General features: G+C 41.1%; 1 protein-coding gene across 1 annotated transcript in view; it reads left to right on the top strand.

Annotated features, from left to right (window-relative positions):
- DDHD1 (DDHD domain containing 1) overlaps window positions 1–21290 on the top strand; it is a 77433-nt gene that overhangs the window by 11596 nt on the left and 44547 nt on the right. The window contains exons 3-5 of the mRNA XM_014936777.1: window positions 5053–5226; window positions 14336–14437; window positions 19941–20069. Of these exons, the coding sequence (XP_014792263.1) occupies window positions 5053–5226; window positions 14336–14437; window positions 19941–20069 (405 nt within the window). The remainder of the gene's footprint in view (window positions 1–5052; window positions 5227–14335; window positions 14438–19940; window positions 20070–21290) is intronic.

Below are 21290 nucleotides of genomic sequence, written 5' to 3'. Positions count from 1 at the left end.
CCCCCCCCCCCCCCCCTTTTTTTTTTTCCTTAGTAAATGTGTGGGCACTTCCCATCGTTATTTAAAGAGCTTTAAAATAGTCACAGGGTAGTCTCACAGTTACCTTCAGCTTGTGCAGGTGTTACCCTCACATGCTGAAAACTCTGATAGGGAAGTTGAATTTAAGGAACAGAAATCACTGCACAGAAAAGCCGGAATCTGAAATTATTGCATGAAAAAGCATCTCGAGCTGACTGCGTTTTATGAGCTGATGTTTCTTGTCCAACCTCTTGGCTTTGGGTTTGGAGAGCCGGGAAATTGGGATTGTTCATTTCGGCAAAAGAGAAGGTTTAATTTACATTTCTGAGCCTTTGAATATTATATTTGTGGGTAAATTGTTATGGTCATCTCGAGTGAATACTGCCTTAACTTTGCCATCAAGCCATCTGAACAGGACCTCAGCTTTGAAGTGATGAAACAGAAGCTCCACTGAATCTTATTCTCTTACAATCTTTTTCTGTCTCTTATTTTCCAGCTGGTGTTGGTAATTCCTAAACAGACCTCCTGTGGGCTTCTTGTTTAAGCTCTATTTGTTAAGTTTTTAGTTATTACCTCTGTATCCTTTTGGTTTTGCAACTTTTTTCCTAGTTCTGAGCTGTACAGTATTTAATTTTGGGTAAATTTTCAACCAGTGTGGTGGCAGGAAACAAATTAAAGTGTTCCTGTAGTAGTACAAGAAGAAAAATAGAGGCAAATTCTGCTCAGTTATTACTCTTCATACTGTGTTCTGATGGAATAGTTGGCTTTTTCATGCAATTTATATTGGATGTGATCACACAGCTTAAAGGCCTTCATAAAAAAAGGAGTATCTGGACTATATGTATAAATTACTGCACATGTGTATACTATATATTGCATGCAGTTTTTATTTTAACATAATTTCTGTTGTTCAGAGGATTTAGGTGATTATCATAACACAAATCATTCATGTTCTTGTCCCACCACATTAATTACAGCACTTGTATTCTTTTATTCTTTGGATTTTCAGGGGAAAAAAAGACCTTTTTGTGTATCTTTTATTCTTTGGATTTTCAGGGGAAAAACCTTTTTGTGTAAAAAATAAACAAATCCTTTGTTGCAGTCTAGATCTCTTAAACTGTTTTCCTCTAACAGTGGTAAAATATAGATGACTAATTAAAATAAAGAGCTTTTCATCAGCTCGTAATCCCTGCCATTCAAATTTATTTAGAAATTCTTGGATAAATAAGCCATGCAAGTGTATAACCGGCCAAATATATCGGTATCTTTCAGTTCAAAGTGCTGCCAACTGCAGATTCCATGGCGTAAGAGTCAAGGCAGTAAAGAAATGGAGGCAAATCCTTTCCTAGGGATCAAGATTGTAGGGACAAAGATAAATAACACTTTATATTATAGGTTTGGAATTCTGTATTGGGGGGAAAAAAAAAGAGTTAAATTATGGTTTGGAATTCTGTATTGGGGGGAAAAAAAGTTAAATTACAACATGATTTAAATATCCATGTATTTAATTCTCCTGTAAACCAAAATACCTGGAAGAATGTAGTCTAAGCTTTCTAAAATAATCTGAATATCCAGGATGTGAATTAATTTATTGAAAATGAATAGGAGTGAGTGAAAACGGGTGCTAAAATGGCAATTTTTGTTCATTGCTTTTTTAATGGCAATTATTCTAATAGCTTGCATCACATTCTCTGGATGAATTGTGGAGAAGTCTTCAAAGAACACCACATGTCTGAGATTAAACAGAGGAATTGTATATTGAATTGAATTTCAGTATAGTCCACAGATTATACTGAAAAATCTCCTCTTGTGTTGCGGTCGCCTCGTTTCCTCACCCAACCCAGGGGTATTCAGTGCAATTACCCTTAATATATATATAGTCACCCTTTCTTAACTGAAATGCCACTTGGAGCTGGTGACTTTTAGCATCAGTAGATCATCATCACCGTGATTGGAGTTAGACTTTGACCTGGACTGAAATCCAGCATTACAAGCTTAAAATATTATAGCTGTTGTTTTGTTGAATTTTGAAAACACAAATGTTAATGGGAAAGTTGGTTTTTCCTACTTTACTGTGATCACAAATTTGATTTTTTTGGTTCTCAAAGACGGTGTTTGGTTTTCTTTAAACCACCCCATGCCTCTGATGCAAGGAAATGTCATTTACTCCCTCCCTTTTATCTACCAGGTGTTTTTTTCTTGAGGTTTCCTGGTAGCACAGTGGTCAAACCTGAAACAAGACCAGCTTGTGTTTCAGGTGCTGTGGCTGCACACAGAGAGTGCATTGGTTTAAAGGAGATCAGGAAAAAAAAAAAAAGCAACTATTGGGTTCCCCTAAAATCCCACCAAGCTTTGGAAAATCGAATTTTAAATCCTTATTCTGAACTCAAAGTCCCATTACAATCTGTCTTTGGATCTGGAGGTGATTTATGTTTGTATCTCTAAATGCCCTTTCCAGACCCAGAGCCAGATATATGAATTTATTCCCAAGCTAAACTATCCTGGAAAGATTTTGCAATAAATTTTTTCTTTCTTATTTCAAGCGTGCCAATTCTTCCTGGCTGAGCCTTTGTGGAGAAGGCACTGCCCATCGTATGTTTGAGAGCTGCTGCTGAGTGCTACGGTAAAGAACCACTATGGGAAAGTTTCTCACAGGCAAAAAGAGCCTGAAAATGTTTATTTTAACGCTTTGTGTTTAGAATTTTAGAAATCTGTAGGTGGAAATTCCCACGCGAAAAACTTAAAGCCCTTCAAAACTGAAAAAGAGGTGCCTTGTATTCGTGTGGTTTGGAGTACAAAATAGTATTCATATCATTATTATGATTATTATTTAAAAAAAAATAAATATCTTTTTATGGATGCAATGAATGGAGCCTCATCAGAGTGCTTAGTCAAGACTTGAGGAATTGCTTACAGATTTTCCCAGTACGGATTAACATCTGACGTAGTCGTGTCATGGCTTGGGGGACAATGGCATCCTTTATCTGCACCCGCCTATTCTGGGCATTTCATTTCTTCCTACAGACGGTCCTTTGTTTGTAAAGGCAGCCTGATGGAGCTGTGTGTATCATCATACGTCCAAAAAATGCAGATCTCTGACAGGTGTTTAAAAAAAATAGGGGAATCCAGCAAAGGTTAAGACAAGCGCAGGATGAGAGGTGGTGGCTGTATATGGTGGTTATGAACGTTGCTGTGGTCAACTTGAATTTCAGGAAAGCTAAATACTCGTGTTTTGCGCTTCACTGGTGGGATGTAGACTCCAAGATTAGTTTAAATTTTCACAGGCAATTGAATTTTCTACATTGTGGTGAACGTTAACTTCTGCAGTTTAAAGCTGTTCAGATCTTTAGTTCTTCTGATACCTGTGGATTCATATCCCTTAAATAACCACAGGGTTTGAACACCCCAACCTCTTTATTCATCTCATATATCATCAGCATTCAAAATATTAGAAATTCAGCACCTAACAGTTAGCTTCTGTCTGGAGTAGCTATTTTAGCAGTGCTGAAACAACTGAAGGGTTGCCTGCAGGATGCCCAGTTACTGGAATGCTCGGGTAACTGGGGGAACACCAGCTACCAGCACCAAGTGAAAGGGTACTTCCATGGTAATCTGGGCTCCTTGCTCATCATTATGAGAACCCCCTGCAGTGCTGCCTCCAGCTCTGGGGCCACCAACAGCAGAAGGACATGGAGCTGTTGGAGCAGGCCCAGAGGAGGCCACGGAGATGCTGGGAGGGTTGGAGCCCCTCTGCTGGGAGGACAGGCTGAGAGAGTTGGGGGGTTCAGCCTGGAGAAGAGAAGGCTCCGGGGAGACCTTGGAGCCCCTTCCAGCCCCTCAAGGGGCTCCAGGAGAGATGGGGAGGGACTCTGGATCAGGGAGGGGAGCCACAGGATGAGGAGGAACTGTTTTGAACTGAAAGAGGGGTGAGTTAGCATGCACTTGGAAGTCAATGGTCCCACTGCTCTGGTGTCTCAGCAGACCTGTCTCTGTGCTGGTCCCGTGAGATTGGAGATTGGTGTCTTACAGGCTTGTGGAGCAGAGGACACACACAGCTTTTCTCCTTCTTGACTTTCTAGATGTAGGAGGAGAAATTCTGAGCTAGAATGGATATTATAATCTCTGCTTGCTTGCAGGGATGGGCATAAGAGGAGGATTCTTGCTCCCTACAGCCCCAGTACTTAGTGTGGATATCAAACACATTTTGACAAAGAATAAGTACCAGGATAGAGCTTTTGTAGAGACTTCTCTTTTTTTTCACGTGAACAGCAAACACTGGGCACCCAGTTCCTCATTTGGGGTGCTGAAATTGAAACTGGAATGGCAGTGACCGAAAACGGCTTTCAGTGAAAGACTAATTTTAATAAAAAAAAAACCAAACCCTTTCATCTTTAAAATCACTTTTAAAAAAAAAAAAAAAAAAACACCCTTTCATCTTTAAAATAATCCTTTATGCTAATTGATGTGTAATTTGGGTTATTGTGAGTGCAGTTCCCAAAGGAAGCAGGGCTCTGTGCGGTGAGGGTCAGCACGTGGGGTTTTGTATCTCCTCCTCAGTCTGCATCCTCTTGATAACTTTGAAACCAATGGTCCATATCAGTCAAGTTTTATAGAGGAGCACGAGTCTCACAAAGTTCTTTATTTTTTTGAAAATTCAAGGCAACTGGGTAGAGAGGAGTGTATCCCATTAAAGCTGGACTGTTGTTTGAACTTCAGCCTTAAACTTTACAGGATCTACATCTTTCTGTCCATCTCTCACATCCTCACACACGCTCTGCAAATTTGGTCTCACTAGCTCAGGTGTTTGGAGATTTAAACGACTTTCACTGCTCATTTCAGCCCCATGGGAAAAGGTGGTGGTGTTTCTCCAGGCATTTGTGGTCACCTCGTTAGGGGTCCCAGCAGCGGGAGGGTGACTTCTTCATCAAAAAACACCAAAAGGAATTCCCTTCCCTCTTACCTGCTGTCACTTTATGATTTGTGGCATTAAAAAAAAATATATATATAAAAAAATATCTCTTGTTTGATTTTCAGAAACAGAAAAGATCCCTGTAATGCGTGGGCAGTGGTTTATCGATGGGACGTGGCAACCTCTGGAAGAGGAGGAAAGTAACTTAATAGAACAGGAGCATCTCAACCGCTTCAGAGGCCAGCAGCTGCAAGAGAGCTTTGATATGGAAGTATCAAAACCTGTTGACGGGAAGGAGGGTAAGATTGTTTAGATCACTATTTTTATAGTATGTTCTCTGGACAGCTGGGGTTTGTTTTTCTGAAGTGAGAATGTGATTTATAATGTTTTTTCCATCCTACATAGTGGGGAACGTTATTACAGGCATCAGTTTGCTCTCCCATTTTTCAGTGCATCTTGATGCTGTAGGATTTCCTGCTGCAGCACATTTGATAAACACTAAATATTACATTCATTGATAAACTTCTTGTTCCCATTTTGATTCATGTTTCATATCTTTCAATTGTGTTTGAAATCTCATTTCAAACTAAAATCTCTTGATGGGACAAGAAGAGTCAGTGTCCAAATGCAAAGTGGCTATTAGCTCTCTGGCCAGTGTTCCTAATTCTGCCCTGAAGGGAGCATCAGTTTTACAAATCACATTTCATTTTCCATTCATGTTCAGTCTGTGAATTTATTAAAGTAGTTTTCAGCCATAGTAAATCTTGGGCATTCATTCTGTAATGGAAGTCCTTGTATTTTAATGAGGACATTCAGTTTGTGTTCCAGGGAATCTCAGTCATATGCATTTAACATTCTTAAGAATGGCCTTCTGAAATTACTGGTCTATTATTTAATGTACGCAGTTGAATTGCTTGATCTGAGTAAGAATAGCACAGTGAAAATTCAGTATTTTTGGCTTTCACACTTCACTTCTGTGTGTTGGCTTTCACTTGGTGAACAGTCTACAAACCAAGAGCTGCGAGTACAGTGGCCTCACAGTATATTCTGGTAGGGTTTGGGTTGTGTTATTCTTTCTAAAGCAACTTTATTTTTAATCTCTTTAAACTACAACTTTGTAGAAGGCAGTTACAGAGTGTAGGAGCAGCTGTGTGAGCATGGAGGAGTTCCTGTGTGTGAGCTACATGAGCACACATGAGTAAAAGCTTGTTAATAAATTAGAAGCAAGGCAGTATTCAGGCTACTTCTGTAATTACTGTAACAAAAACCAGAATATCATTTGTTGATTTAGGGAGGTTTTTCAACAGCACAGAGAGTAGTTCAGTTTCTAATTCCCCTCAAAGCTAATGAAGACTCTGTGAAAATTATTATTTTTTTCTATTTTTACCACTTTAAAAGATCTTTTTTCTCCGGCCAAGCCTGCAGTACAGTCGTCTGCTTTAACAGCTCTGTCAGGTAGGTGTGTAAAATGCTGTGACCCCTGAGCCCCAGCACCCCAGCAGTACAACCACCCTTCTGGAAGGCGCTTTAACCTGTGTTTCTGTGTGCTTGTGCTGGTAGGAAGCTCAGCTTTGTTAGTACAGCTCTCCCCTGCGATGAGTGCCGTGCTTTTTGTAGTAGGGTAGTAGGAATTTTTTTCATGGAAAACAAGTCTTTTTGGGTGCTGAGTGCTTCCAGCCTTCGGTAACTTCACTTCTGATGGGAGGAAGGAAGGATGGATTCAGTTGTACCTGGATTCTCCTTATCGAGTAAGGAAGAAAGTTCAATTTTTTTTAGAAAAAGTCTGATCTGTAGATGTGAAATTTACAGATTTGAGGTTGGGAAGAGTGATGAGAAAAGTATAATCCCTGATACTTACGAAAACATTAAAAAAAAAATCGGGAAAAGAAACTCCAAATTTAGACATCAGTGACTTTTCTAAAGTGAAAATTAAAAAAAAGGCAAAACACAAAAAAATACCTCGCCAAGCTGTGCATGCAGTCACTTCAAAATGGAATATGTGTCAAGTCACCAATAACTTTCAACATTTTTTTTTTAAATAGTAATAGTAGAGTTGCAGGAAAATTATAGCTAACAGTAAGTGTGAAAAGTGGTTTTGTCATTATAACATGCTTCTCAATACATTTCTGATCAGCTGCCGTCCGTGATTGCCAGCTGCGTGTGGCACTGGGAGGAGCTTTACGACTTGCTTTATCTCTGGTGAAGTAAACATAATTAGTGGGAGAAGTGTTGAATTCAGTTTATAAATTTCTTAAGTGCTACAATTTGTTGCTATGATTTGTTGTAATTGCATCCCGTTTGAAACCTATTTTGGTCCCGTCAAGGTTTACAGGTAGCTGCTGTTTAAGACTAGTGAAGGAATAGATCTGTAAATATCACTGAGGGGCAAAGTGACTGTTTGCAATGCTACGATAAAGCACTGTAAACGATGAAAAACCAGCAAAATTAATACAATCTGCTGTCACAGTCTCTTAGTACTTGGACGTAATTGCTTTCTTATGTGAACGTGCCAATTTGCATCATGAATAACAAAAGACCAGCTTGTCAGCAAGCATCTTGTTGATATGCAGTATCAAACCTATCAGTATGATATGCAGTCAAACAGATCAGCTCTTGATTTGACCCCAGCCATGCTCTAAAGGGTAGCAGTGGGATGAAAAATTAAGAGCAAGTTCCACTTTGCTGCTCCTGTTGTGGATAATTTTCCTCTTATTCAGCCTGCTAACGGGGGGCAGCATACGGGATCCTGGAACTGAGAATCCAAGACTCAATTGATGATTCGTTTGCACTTTATATTCTATTTATTTCTATTTATTATATTTATCTATTGTCCTCTGCAATCTTTTTGGGCAGAAAACAGAATTGCCAGCAAGTTTACTAGGTGTTTAGCACCCTCAGTTCTTGAGCAGCCTACCCAGTGCGTTGCTGGTGATGGAATTGCCCTTTTTCTGTTAAGCCCAGGGCAAGTGGTGCTGCTTCCCATCTGCCTGTGCAAATGCTAATAGTGAGCACTATGTACATCACTTGTGAAGGGCAACTGCTCAGCAGGTGTTGCCCATCCTCTTTCCTCATATCTTTGGTTTGGAGATACACGCTAGGAGGGTCCCTTACATCTAAAAACGTGATTTCCCACTCCAATAATTTGATTTATTAATTCTGCTCCTGGATTGCAGCATGGTAACAAGGAAATCCATAAGCTTCATCCAGGGCTGCTGTTGGTGAGTGGATGTTGATGAATAAATGCCCCATTATTACACTCTTAATACAAGCAAACCTTCCTCCGAAAGGGCAAAATGACTGAGAAGAGGCATCTCCAGCCTGTGGCCTCTAAGTAACATAAAGCTCCTGCCACCTCCCAGGGCTGTGGAGCTGTAAATGCTTAAGGTAACAGAAAACATATAACATTTAGGTGTGTGATTTCCCAAGTTCTGTTTTCCATGGGGCAGCCTGGAGACCTCTGCTGAGCAAACTGTAGCGATATTTTGATATTTTGACAAAGTATTTAGTTTTGTGCCATGCAAAATGAACTGGTTTGTGGTGCCTGATGCCACTGACTCCCCTTGGTGCCTGATCCTTTCCATCGGTCCGCTGAGCTGTTGGTCTCAGCACTGGCATGGCTTTCTCAGGGAAATTATTTATCATGGCAGAAGCCAGAAATGGGGCACTTTATTTCTCAGGACTGTCCAAACAGGTTAATGTGACCTTTAGATTTGCCATATCCAGCTGACCTGGCTTGGTCTCCAAGAAGGTTATGGCCTGTAGGTGTTCACAGACGTGGCTACCAGAGCTCTGCCTGCTGCTTGTAAAAATTACTCAAATTGCTGAGATTTCAGGAGGGATGTTTGTTTCTGGATGTGTTGACACCTGCAGCACTTGTCAAAGGCCACCTACCCCTGACCGGCAATCTCTGAAGTGCAGCACGCACAGGAGGTGTTGGCATGGGATGGTGTGATAGGATGAGGGGCAAGGGTTTTAAGCTGGAAGAGAGGAGATTTAGACAAGATATTCAGAAGAAATTGTTGACTGTGAGGGTGGTGAGAGCCTGGCCCAGGTTGTCCAGAGAAGCTGTGGCTGCCCCATCCCTGGAGGGGTTCAAGGCCAGGTTGGAGGGGGCTTGGAGCAACCTGGTCTGGTGGGAGGTGTCCCTGCCCAGGGCAGGGGGTTGGAACTGGATGATCTTTAAGGTCCCTTCCAACCCAAATCATTCAATGATTCCATGCCAGCCAAGTCCCCAGCCCACCACAGACCATGTCTGTGTGTCAGAGAGGGGTGCTGGGGACATGAGCCTCTCTCTTCATCGATTGCACAAGGGCCTAAAACCAGACCAGAGGGACACTGCCAAAGTCCTGGAGCAAACAAATGCTGCAAGGACCGTACCCGTCTCCTCCATCGCTTGACCACACTCTGTTTCACATCTCGTCACCCCAGAGTCCACCTTGATCCTGGCCAATTTCCATGTACATTTTTCAGTTCAAACAGTTCATTTTCTTATTGATAGATACAGGAAAGGATGCTGTTGTTCTGTCTTTTAAAACACGAGTAACAAATAACGGCTACAGGAGGAAACCACACTCAGGATGAGGAATTTAGGGGTTTGGCTGCATTTCTGCTGCTTCCTCCTAAAACCGAACCTTCGCAGCCTGGATTTGAGTTAAGGCAAATCCCAAATTTGCACGAACGCAAATCTGAATATTGGCAGGTTCAGGAAGACATCTTTTTGGCTTGTCGTTACATAAAGCTAATCTTTCTGAGCAAAACAAGAGCCATCACAGTGTCATTTCATAGCTGTGTCGAGGAGCAGAGCTTGGTGTTTGCTGCTCAAGCCTTTGCTAAAAACAGCCCATTCTGCTGACACCTTAAACCCCTAAATGAGATGCTGCGCTGCTGTAACCATATCCGTGGGCTTCCCAGCCTGATTTGTTGTCTACCTATCAACAGAGCAGCAGAACAATATTGCAAGGGGTTTTTTGGGGCCTCAAAGTCATTTAGCCAATACTTGTTTGTTTGGTTTTTTTTTTAATCCAGGTGACACTAAGCTTTTTTTGTATATTGTCCTTAAGAACAATTCATCCTTCAAACTTAACATACGTAGATTAATACCAACGCAAGATGTAAGGTGACATTTTGATCTAAATTCTTAGCTTCAAAATTTTAAATACTTGATGCAAAATTCCCCCCTTAAACTGTGGAAATATCCGGGGTGTTTATTTCATTGTATCTCTGTGCCTTTTTGCAGAAATACTGGCCTTTCTTGTATTGCATATTCCCAGGGATTACGCTAAAGTATATGACTACTGTAAAAGAATTCTATAAATATTTCTGAGGAAGGTCTAGGTTTCAACACGTGTTCTTTGAAGCGATATTTCAGCTGAAACCATTCTGAACTGAGTACAGAAAGGGTATCATAATACCTTTTTAGCAGTCAGTAAGCTTAAAATGTAACGAATAACCTAAGATTTAGAAGCTACTTTTTGTGCATCCTGAGGCAGACCGTGGACTCAGGACCTGTCTAAAGATGTCTATCAAAGGAGCAGTGTTCTGAAGTGATACCAGTAATATAAAGGCCATTGTAAGATAAAACAAGATCATGAACTCAGATCACAGCAGGTTCTTAGAGGGTTCTCAGACTGGATATTTTGCTAACAGTATTTAACCTCAATAAAGGCAGTGATGTTCAGACCAAGAGGAGCTTGATGGAGGGTCAAAGCCACACCTTCAGTGTTTTCTCTCCTGCTCTGTGGCCAGAGCCCAAATACCCCTTGCTGTGAGTTCCTGGAGGACAGAGGAGCTGTTAGCAGGTAGGTGCCCACTGCTTCAGGTGCAGGGAGGTGGTCAAGGATGGACGAGCGGTTTTTCTCACACAGTCCGGCTTTCAGCTGGAGGTTCAATCTGCAGGACCCACAGCTGCCTGGTTCATGGTAAAGCTGCCACCTCTTGTCTTCTGCATAGAGGAACAGAGCAGGAACAGCAAGTGCTTGGCCTGTTCCCAGGGAGGGAGCAGCAGGTGAGACTTCCCAATGCTCCATCCTCAAGAGGGGTTCTTCTGATTCTTCCATTCAAGCCCACTGAGCGGTGGTTCACAGGGTACGTCATAAAGTGGTCCCTGGTATAAATAATATCCTCTAACAGCTTTAACATTTGCTAGGACAAGAGGGAACGGCCTCAAGTTGCTCCAGGGGAGGTTTAGCATGGATATTATAAAAAATTTCTGCACTGAAAGGGTTATCAAGCCTTGGAAGAGGCTGCTCAGGGAAGTAGTAGAGTCTCTATCCCTGGAGGTATTTAAAAGCCGGGCAGACCTGGTGCTGAGGGACATGGGTTAGTGGTGGACTTGGCACTGTAGGGTTAACAGTTGGACTAGATGATCTTAAAGCTCTCTTCCAACCAAAATGATTCCATGATCTCTGCCTTAAAAATACTTGGGTAGCTGTTACTATAATAAATACAGTTGAGTACCTGTCACCTGTCACTCCATCATCTTTCCCAGGTGTATTCGTTTCACTAGGGTGAAGTGAAGCTGAAAGCTTAATATATGTGATATTAAGATAGGAATAGATGTAGTTCATTGTATTTGCACAGAGAGATGCTCAAAATTCAGCTGGAAATCGCCTGAGCAACCAGATTCAAGCTTGAAATTGGATCTGACTTAGAAGTTGATCCTGCTTTGTGTGAGGGGTTGGAGCAGACGAACCCCAGCAGTCCCTGGACATGGGTTAGTGGTGGACTTGGCACTGTAGGGTTAACAGTTGGACTAGATGATCTTAAAGCTCTCTTCCAACCAAAATGATTCCATGATCTCTGCCTTAAAAATACTTGGGTAGCTGTTACTATAATAAATACAGTTGAGTACCTGTCACCTGTCACTCCATCATCTTTCCCAGGTGTATTCGTTTCACTAGGGTGAAGTGAAGCTGAAAGCTTAATATATGTGATATTAAGATAGGAATAGATGTAGTTCATTGTATTTGCACAGAGAGATGCTCAAAATTCAGCTGGAAATCGCCTGAGCAACCAGATTCAAGCTTGAAATTGGATCTGACTTAGAAGTTGATCCTGCTTTGTGTGAGGGGTTGGAGCAGACGAACCCCAGCAGTCCCTTCAGCAGAAATTATTCTGTGATCAAGTCTTATTCTGTGATAGATCATAAGAAACGTAAAAAAAAAAATCCTGTGAGTCAGAATCAGAATTAATTTTTGTAATGCATTGATTTTGAAACATCATAAGTTTATTGGTTTTTCCTACATAATTTCAACATGTGATTAGATGCCACAAACACTGCATCTTTCCCAGGTGTATTCGTTTCACTAGGGTGAAGTGAAGCTGAAAGCTTAATATATGTGATATTAAGATAGGAATAGATGTAGTTCATTGTATTTGCACAGAGAGATGCTCAAAATTCAGCTGGAAATCGCCTGAGCAACCAGATTCAAGCTTGAAATTGGATCTGACTTAGAAGTTGATCCTGCTTTGTGTGAGGGGTTGGAGCAGACGAACCCCAGCAGTCCCTTCAGCAGAAATTATTCTGTGATCAAGTCTGTCATTCTGTGATAGGTCATAAGAAATGTAAGAAGAAAATCCTGTGAGTCAGAATTAATTTTTGTAATGCAGTGATTTTGAAACATCATAAGTTTATTGGTTTTTCCTACAGAAGTTCAACCTGTGATTAGATCCCACAAACACTATAAAAGTTGCATTTGGAGTAGTTGATTTGTTTCGTCTTAGATTTCAAATATTTTCTATGTTCTATATTTCAAATGTTTTCTGTTTTCATAAAAAAATTATGTAGCTTTTTTTGTCACAGCTGGCTAAGTTAACCTTTGGATGGGGAAGTCATAGGATTAGAGAGTCGTACGGATCAGGAGGGGTCTCTGGAGATGCTCCACTGAAGCTCCCTGCTCAAAGCTGCAGAGTCAACGAGAGCAGGTTGCTCAGGATGTTTCCAGTGGAGTTTTGAATATCTCCAACAGTGGAGACTTCCCAACCTCTCTGGGCAATCCGTGCCAGTGTTTCTTACCCTCACCATAAGAAAAATATTTTTTTTCCTTAGGCTTGACTTTACTGTGTATATTCTTCTTGAGTTGCCACAGCCAGTAAACTCCTCTGTAAATTGTTCCAAGTGCAGTCGTCTATGAGCCTAATTTTCCTCTCCTCTAGAAAACTGATGTAATATAGTAATATATTTTGCTTGTATCTGTATTAAGGCATCTGCTGACAGAGCTGTTAGCTGAGGGTGTGAAGAGGCATGACCCTGGACCAGCATCGCTGTGGCAGTCGAAGCTCTTGACACAAGCCTGGAATATTGCACTTTTGTGATATTCTTGTGCTGGCATAAGTTGCTGGATCACAGAGCATTAACTGCTCCTGGGTTTTTTAAGGGAAGATGTCATCCGTTTGCATTTCTTCCCACTCTGTAGCAGGCCAACTCATTTCAGGTCATCGCAGGCTGTGGGTTCAGAAGCCAGGCTGGAGAATCTTGATTTCTCATGGGACTTAAACACACTCTCTTGACTATATCAGGTTTTTGAGGCTAAAACAATTTGAAATTAAGACTGTTTGTTTGAGGGAGGGCCCACGAAGCAGTAACGCAGAAGATGTAGGTTTGTAGGTTTGTAGGACTTTCAGCTTTCCTCAGGACCCCCTGAAGAAGTGCAGAAGGTCTCCATCATTACAATTAATAGTCAATACAAGTCTCCTGTTGTGTAAGTGCCAAGAGCAGCTTCTTCCACCCACTTAACTTTATCTGTTCGTTAGCAGCAGCCTTCACTTAACTTAAAGTAGTCCTTCCATAATCACACAACACCAATATGTAACTCCCTGAGAAAGAGTCTGTTGGATCACTGGGTAATGTTTAAATAGTCTCACAAGGAGTGAAATAAAATAATTGAAAATCTAATAAAAGTTATGGACTTGCATTTCACCATAGGAGGCAGCTGCCTTACAGAACAGGGGTAACACTGGAATATTTGGTTGTTTTCTCTAGCTCTTAATGATCCTCTTATGCTCTTTAAGGAAAATAATAGAGCTGTGCTTGAAACTGAGTTGTTGTTTTTTTTCCCCCAAATGTTTAGTGTTTACTTAAGAAGGGTGACTGTGTTCTACCCTATACAAACAGATTATTTATGCTTTTCTACAAAGGCACTGGGTGAGTCTGATTACACTGTTCCAGCTGTCTTTTACTAATGCCTTGAGCTCTGAGGTGATATCATAACTGTTTATGAAGAGTGAAGAAATTGAATTTGACTAATGTGACCTGACACTTTTGCTACAAAACCAGTTTTTAAAGTGTGTATACTTTTTCAGAAAATGTGCCAACTTTTTTTTTTTCCCTAAAAGTGGTAATGCTAATGAAAAAAAAAATGACACCCCTTTTAAAAATTTTACTTTGAAGCTCAGTGTTTTTACTTTTAGTTCTCTACTACCTCCCTCCCTTCTCCCTCCCTTCTTTGTTCAAATGGAGAGGATATAAGGAGAAATCAGATGCTGCATGTCTTAAGCGCAAGCGTTCCCAAGGTACAGTAATTGTAGATTTCTTTTTTTTTTTTTTTTTTTTGTTTTGTAGTGCTTCTGGCTTAGGAAGCTTTACATTCTAGTTTGCTTATATCAGTGAAATGTGTTAGATTTACATGCTTCGATTTCTTGAGCTGTATTCATGCCATTTCCTTCAAAAGTGAAGGAAAAAGCATCATAAATCTTAGAAGAAAAGTAGAAGTGGTGTGAATCTTAGAGAAAACTAGATGCTAACGTTATCATGCAGTAATCCTTACTGTAATTGTGATGAGAACTGTAAAATTTTGTTTCTTACACTCTTTATATGTGGTTTGGCTTTTTCAATAAACTAAAAGCAACTTTTTTAGAATCACAGCAGGCCTGCTAAAAGATAAATTACATCAGAGAAGAAATAGAGGGTTTATACTAGATAATGTTTTGTTTGTCACTTTTTTTTTTGATAATGCATGCATCTATAATTTTATGTTGTATATGATTTTTACTGCAACTTTTTTAAGAGGGTTTATACTAGATAATGTTTTGTTTGCCACTTTTTTTTTGATAATGCATGCATCTATAGTTTTATGTTGTATGTGATTTTTATTGCAATTTTTTGAGTACTGGAATGAAATGGGACCTTGGACATAGGTTCTAAAAAAGGAGAAGCTGTGTAGAATATGTGATAAAGGCTGCTGTTTTGCAGAAAACTTCAAACTTTGCAGCAGCTGATGTGCAAATTTGTTTCAGAAAGTGGGAGTAGATCTTAGAGGAGCCATTAATGATTGCAGGAGGCTCAAAAGTACTTGTCACTGATCTTTCTCTGCCACCATTAGAGCCAGTAGAGATTAAACTTTTATTGATTTCAGTGGCTGTGGAACTAGACTTCTGAAAACTGTACCCTCCCTCCGTTTAGAATGTAAATGCATGTGGTAGGTTTAGAGATATTCTTGGTATACCATATATTCCTTTAGCTCCTGGGGATATTGTAAAATAGGAGAATTTATTTTGGCATGCATAAACGTTTGCCTTTTGGCTTCCTTTAACTGTATTTTTCTATAATTGGGTCCAAATGAAAATGCCTGAAATCAAAATGTTTACTATTAAACTCTTTCCTGCTTCTCCTCGCACATGGATCTCAAGTCCGTTAAAGGTGAAGAAGTGTTACTGTCTTGAGCAGTAAGAAGGGGCTTATGCCTTTTATTTTCTGATTGTAATTTTGAAATTATTTTGTATATTTTCTTTATTCCATATCATGTTCAGTTGTGGTAATGAATGTGCTTGAATTAAAAAAATTACAAGTATGTGTTATGTATCAAATAGCGACACTGATGAATTGAGAAGTGAAGTGCAATACAAAAATGACAGCAATGTGAGGCAAGTCTTTTTAATTAAGAGCAATGGCCGTTTTAATGGCTTTGCATTTGTTTTTTTAAATAAATAGGAAAAGGTTTTGAATTCTACAGCTCTAACTCGGGTTTACGTAGCATGACTTCAGAGTTGTTTAAAAAAGAGCAGCAGTGGGCAAATCATGCTCTCAGCTACCTGTATGATGTAGCAGGCTTTTGTGCCTATTAATTGCGAGGCAGATTAATTTAAAAATCCCTTGGGGAAAAAAAAAGGGGGAGAAAAGGTTTTCAGACAGTACCTATTCCTTGTCTGGCCTTTAGCCCTGACTGGAGTGACATTGCCTTTGGGGAGGAGATGGAGGTAATATCAGCTCTTAGAACTTCAAAGATACTTTCCTCTAGATTGATTTTGACTTGGGCATAGTCAAACTCTGGGAGAAGAAAATCACCCCATGCTTTGTTCTTGGCAGCTGGATGAAGGTACCGAGTAAAAAACCAGTTGCTTACTTTAAAAGGTATTTAATTTTGAACTGTTGGCACTGTGAAATGCCATGTTGGAGTGCCTGGCTGTCTGCATGGGGTGCTGGAGGTGTTCGGCTCCTCGAGTGCTTATTTTGAATCGAGATGAGCTTCTGCAGTCTAGTTGAGATCAGGTTCTTCAAGACTTTAGGAATATGTGTTCTATATTTTTTATCACTTCATTTTTCATGTCATCTTTTTAGAAGACTTTAGGAATATGTGTTCTATATTTTTTGTTTATCACTTCATTTTTCATATGTCATCTTTTTAGGGGGGTTTTTCCCTCTGTGTTCAACTGTCTTGGTGAAGCTGGAGGTTTTTGTGATAGTAACCATGGGTTTCTTCAGCTGAAAGAAGTCCTTTCTTGATCCCTCTCCCTTTCCCTGTGCTTCTCTCCTTGTTTTTTGCATGGCTTCCTCACTCCTGGCTGTCTTCCATCTACAGTGGGGTTGTGTCTTCCACATACTCGTACTCTTGGTGTCTGTCGTGGTGGAAATCCCTGAAAAATGTTTAATTTCTAGTTTGTGGCTACAAAAGAAACCAAAATTTGGTCTCATTTCCATGGGCTTGGCCATCAATCCCAAACTAGAAAACTAAGCAGTGAGCAGAATTTTCTGCAGGGTTTTCTGCAACTAGGGAAGATGGACTTATGGAGACGCCTACTAAGAAAGCTGAGCATGTTGTCAGTGTCAGAGAAGTGGTTCATGTGAAAACAAAGCTGCAAGACGTCTGGTCCAGAGGGAGATTCCTGTCCCATGGATTTACGGGTTTTTCTGTGCCTGACGTTCAGAGATGCTCCAGCCGCAGTCAGATCTCAGTGAAGCTCAGCAACATCCTAGCCTGGTGCCCTGGAGGGAGTCTACAACAGTAGAAAACGTGTTCCTGAAGGACCCAGAAGGTTGAGAAAAGAAGACGAAGAGCATTCCCCTGTGCCGTACCCACCACCTAATCTGAATTCTGCGGCTTGGCTTCCTCAGCCATGCTATGACATGCCTTGGTGACTTCCTGACACTCTGTGGCATCTCTTGGTGTGAAAAGCTCCCAAGTTGTCAGTTTGACCATCTCTGTAGCATGCAAGAGGTTTATAGGACAGTCACCATTCGTCCTGAAGTGAGAATGTAAATCAAGTTATCTCATCATCCTCAGGAACACATAACTTTCTCTTCCTCGTGTTCAGTATCAAATCAGCGATTGCAGCCCTTGTCATCCCTTAAAGCATGGTTTGCATATTTTGCTATTTTTTTAGGATGCTTATTTTCAGACTGCTATCAAATCCTCTCTAAAAACACCTTTTCTGTTCCCTGCCTCGCTATTAATGCACCCTAGGACTATCAGCAGTGTTGGGTTGGGATCTTGTAAGTCTTGAGAATCTCTTCACATCCTCGGTGCAGTGTTGGCCCTCATGAAGAGCTACCTTATTGCAAGGGTTTTTTTATCTAAAGAGTATCTCCTGCACACAAGGACAGAGAACCTCAGTCCCTGCCCAGATACACATGCACACGTGGCTTGTGGATCATTTATTACTGTGATTGATCTAAGCCAGGCAGGTCTTAGAATCATAGAATAGTTTGGGTTGGAAAGGACCTTAAAGATCATCCAGTTCCAACCCCCTGCCATGGGCAGAGACACCTCCCAATAGACCAGGTTGCTCAAAGCCCCCTCCAACCTGGCCTTGAACCCCTCCAGGGATGGGGCAGCCACAGCTTCTCTGGCCAACCTGGGCCAGGCTCTCACCCCCCTCACAATCAAGAATTTCTTCCCGAGATCTCATCTCAATCTCCCCTCTTTCAGTTTAAAACTCTTCCCCCTCGTCCTATGGCTCCCCTCCCTGATCCAGAGTCCCTCCCCATCTCTCCTGGAGCCCCTTTAGGTATTGGAAGGCCGCTATAAGGTCTCCACGGAGCCTTCTCTTCTTCAGACTGAGAAGACGACCTCCACGTTTTCTCTCAGTTGGGTTTCTGCCATGCAAACCTGCAAGGATGTACCATTTTTCTCTCCCCAGACATTGTCATCACCAGGACAGATTCTTATGAAAGGATAGAGAAAGCACAACAGTAGTCATCAACTGAGATGTCACTCCTATTTTGAAGGGATATTCTTGTACACCAGGAGGGCCTGGGTCCTTTCTGGACACGGATTCATCTCCGCGCCCACAGGAACATTCATGAAAAATCAGTTTGCACGTTCATTGAGTTCTCACTGGATTGCTTCTTGCTCTGGCCAGTGTTATCCCAAACTGACATGTCTGCTTTTCAGACTCAGGCTTACTTCCTTTCCTGCTCTTGCTCTATCACTATAAAACAGTGATGTAGTTCTAGTTATTTTTTGTGAATCAGTTGTTTGCTATAACAGAAGGGGTAATCCTTTTCTAATCCCCTTGTTTCTTACAGACTACATTTAGTTTTTCATCAGACTGTGGATGGTCTGTCTGCCTTGGCAAAGAAGCAAAAAATACTGCAGGAGAAAGGTCACAGCATCTGGCTTAACGTGGCTGGTTTGGGCTGTAGCAGGGTTAAAATATGAAGTTGTGACGGCTCAGGCTTTCTCGGAATGTTTTTAGAAGAGTATAAAAAATTCATTTGACTGGCTTCAAGTAGGGGACAGGTTAAAGCTGTGCTTGTTGTGGCAAAAAAAAACCCAAAAAACCAAACAACCCCTCTGGGTGTTTTCCATGACTTTGGACTTTCTGGCAAGACCAATGATAGTTAAATGGCACTTTTTTTTTTTTTGTTCATGGAGCTATTGCTGTTGTCAGCTCCCCTAATGTTATGGATCCTGCATTAGATGAGACCTAAGCAGCAGATTTCCAAACACAGGTGAAATCTGAATTTCTAGTGGTAGGGCTGTGGTTCAGCTTGGCTCAAGCAAGCTCTAAGCCTTAGATGAGAAATTCTGACTTGTGTTATAACGTGCCTCTGCCGTGCTTCATCCCGACAATCAGGCAGTGTGTCACGAGGTTGGTCCCAGAGCTCAATCAGTTCCAAATCTGGAAAACACAATAATTGCACACACGAGAAAAAAAAAAAAATAACACCAAACCACTGGAGCTTTTAGTGGCTTTTGAAAGAGCTGGATTCTGTTTGGTGCCAGAAATTACTCATTCAGAGGCTTTCTCATTGAGCTGAGCTTCCAGCTCTGAGATATTTCTGAAAGGAGAGAAACGCAACGGAGCCTTCTAGTAATGGAGCCTTGAAAGCCTCTGTCAAACCCAGGGATCTCACTGTACAGACAAGGAGAGAGAAAATAGGAGTGAAATTGCTCTTTTTTTCTAGTGATAAGAGTTCATGGGGCAACCACCATTGGTCATCCCACCAACCTGCCGTATCTCAGGATGCATTGCACTGCTGCTTCCCCCTGGTTTCTGTTTTCAGCTAAAGGGAGTATTTTGGAAACCTGCCATCCCATAATGAGGGTGGGAGGAGAACGATGTGAAATGTCCCCAAAGGTCATCTCCAACCTGCTGCTTGACCGGCTCAAATTAATCCTAAATGTTAAAAAAGCTTTTCAAGGTAAGAAGTAATGCAGATTTAGGTATAATGGGGTTCTAGATTTTAACCTGTGTGTAAATTACTCTTCTCTCTCTGTGTTTAAAGAGGATAGTTTGTTTTGTTTTTTTTTAATTCTTACCCATCTAAACTAAATGTTGTTCCTTTTTGCTGCAGCTATTCATAGTCTAAAGTTGAGTCGCAACCATGTGGACTGGCACAGTGTGGATGAAGTGTATCTTTACAGTGATGCAACAACGTCTAAAATTGCAAGAACTGTTACACAAAAGTTGGGGTTTTCCAAAGGTAATATTTCTCAGAGTTTGTGGAGAATATTGTACATACTGGCATTTCAAGGTTGTTACTTTAACTCTAGAAGGATATTTTGAGTTTGATGCTTTAACTTGTGACCAGCCCCCTTTGGCCATTGCGGTTTTTACAGTCGAGTACATGAGGTTGTTGTACATAATTGTAACTAGATGTGAGTAAGCTATGACTTATTTTTATTGTATATTTTATTGTTATTTTGGGTGCAGCAGTTAGTATATGAAAACATTGCAGTGGCAGAGTCTAGCAGCTACGATGTAAGAATCACAGTTCCCTTTGCAACCTGAATTTTAGCGCTGTCTACTTTCATACTGCGATGCATTCCTAAAATACACCATCATCCCTTCCCCTCTCACCACCTCCTGCCTTTTTTTTCCCACTCATTAAATAGATGTATGAACCGAGAGGAAGGGTGAAGCTTTTAGGCAGAAATTGTTTTCAGTAGGAACCCGGGCTCATTTAAGCTCAAAACTACCAGTTATAAAGCCAGCATGGCTGAGATGGTGGGAAAGGAGGATGGTCTCTCTCTCGAGCAAGAGGCAGATTATTGCCAACTTAGAAAATTGAAACTTGTCCTCTCTGTCGTGGTGCTTCTATGCACTGCTGGACAACAGCAAAAGCAAGAATATACACAGCTGTTTTCTTCCTTGGTCTCTAAAGAGACAAGATCGGGTAATAGGTTTGGCTTTTGTCTCCATGCCTCTCTTCTGCAATTAATGCCCTCTTACTACACAGGGCTCTTGGGTGGATTTTTAATTAATGTTTGTCCAGAATGAATATAATTTAATGCTTTGGTTGTGGAAGAAATGAAGTATTCTGTATCCAGAACATGATTTGGACAATGTGTAATAAATAAGATCATCCTAAACAGTTTGGGGAGAGAAATATCAAGTAGAAACCCAGGATAAACAATACGTGTCCTGTGTAAAAACTGCCCTTAGTGTTTTTGTAGCATTTTCCTCCTCCTTAGAAACAAAACAAGTTGTTTGCTTCAAATTTTGTGACGGGGAGTGATGCTGCCTTCCTCTCCGTGGCCATCTGAAGGGCTTGCTGGGCTCCTGGGCAGGGCTGTGGTCCTCTCCGTGGGCCTGTCACTAGAGGGGGATGGAGACACGTTGTGCTGATGGTTTTCTCAAGCCATCTGTGGGGCACTGAGAAAACACCCCTACTTCCCCCAGGGAATTGATTTTTCGGGGGGGG

The sequence above is a fragment of the Calidris pugnax genome, unplaced genomic scaffold (genome assembly GCF_001431845.1).
Source record: "Calidris pugnax isolate Ruff unplaced genomic scaffold, ASM143184v1 scaffold10, whole genome shotgun sequence".
In the NCBI taxonomy this organism is placed as follows: domain Eukaryota; kingdom Metazoa; phylum Chordata; class Aves; order Charadriiformes; family Scolopacidae; genus Calidris; species Calidris pugnax.
This window is presented reverse-complemented; position numbering and strand designations above follow the sequence as displayed.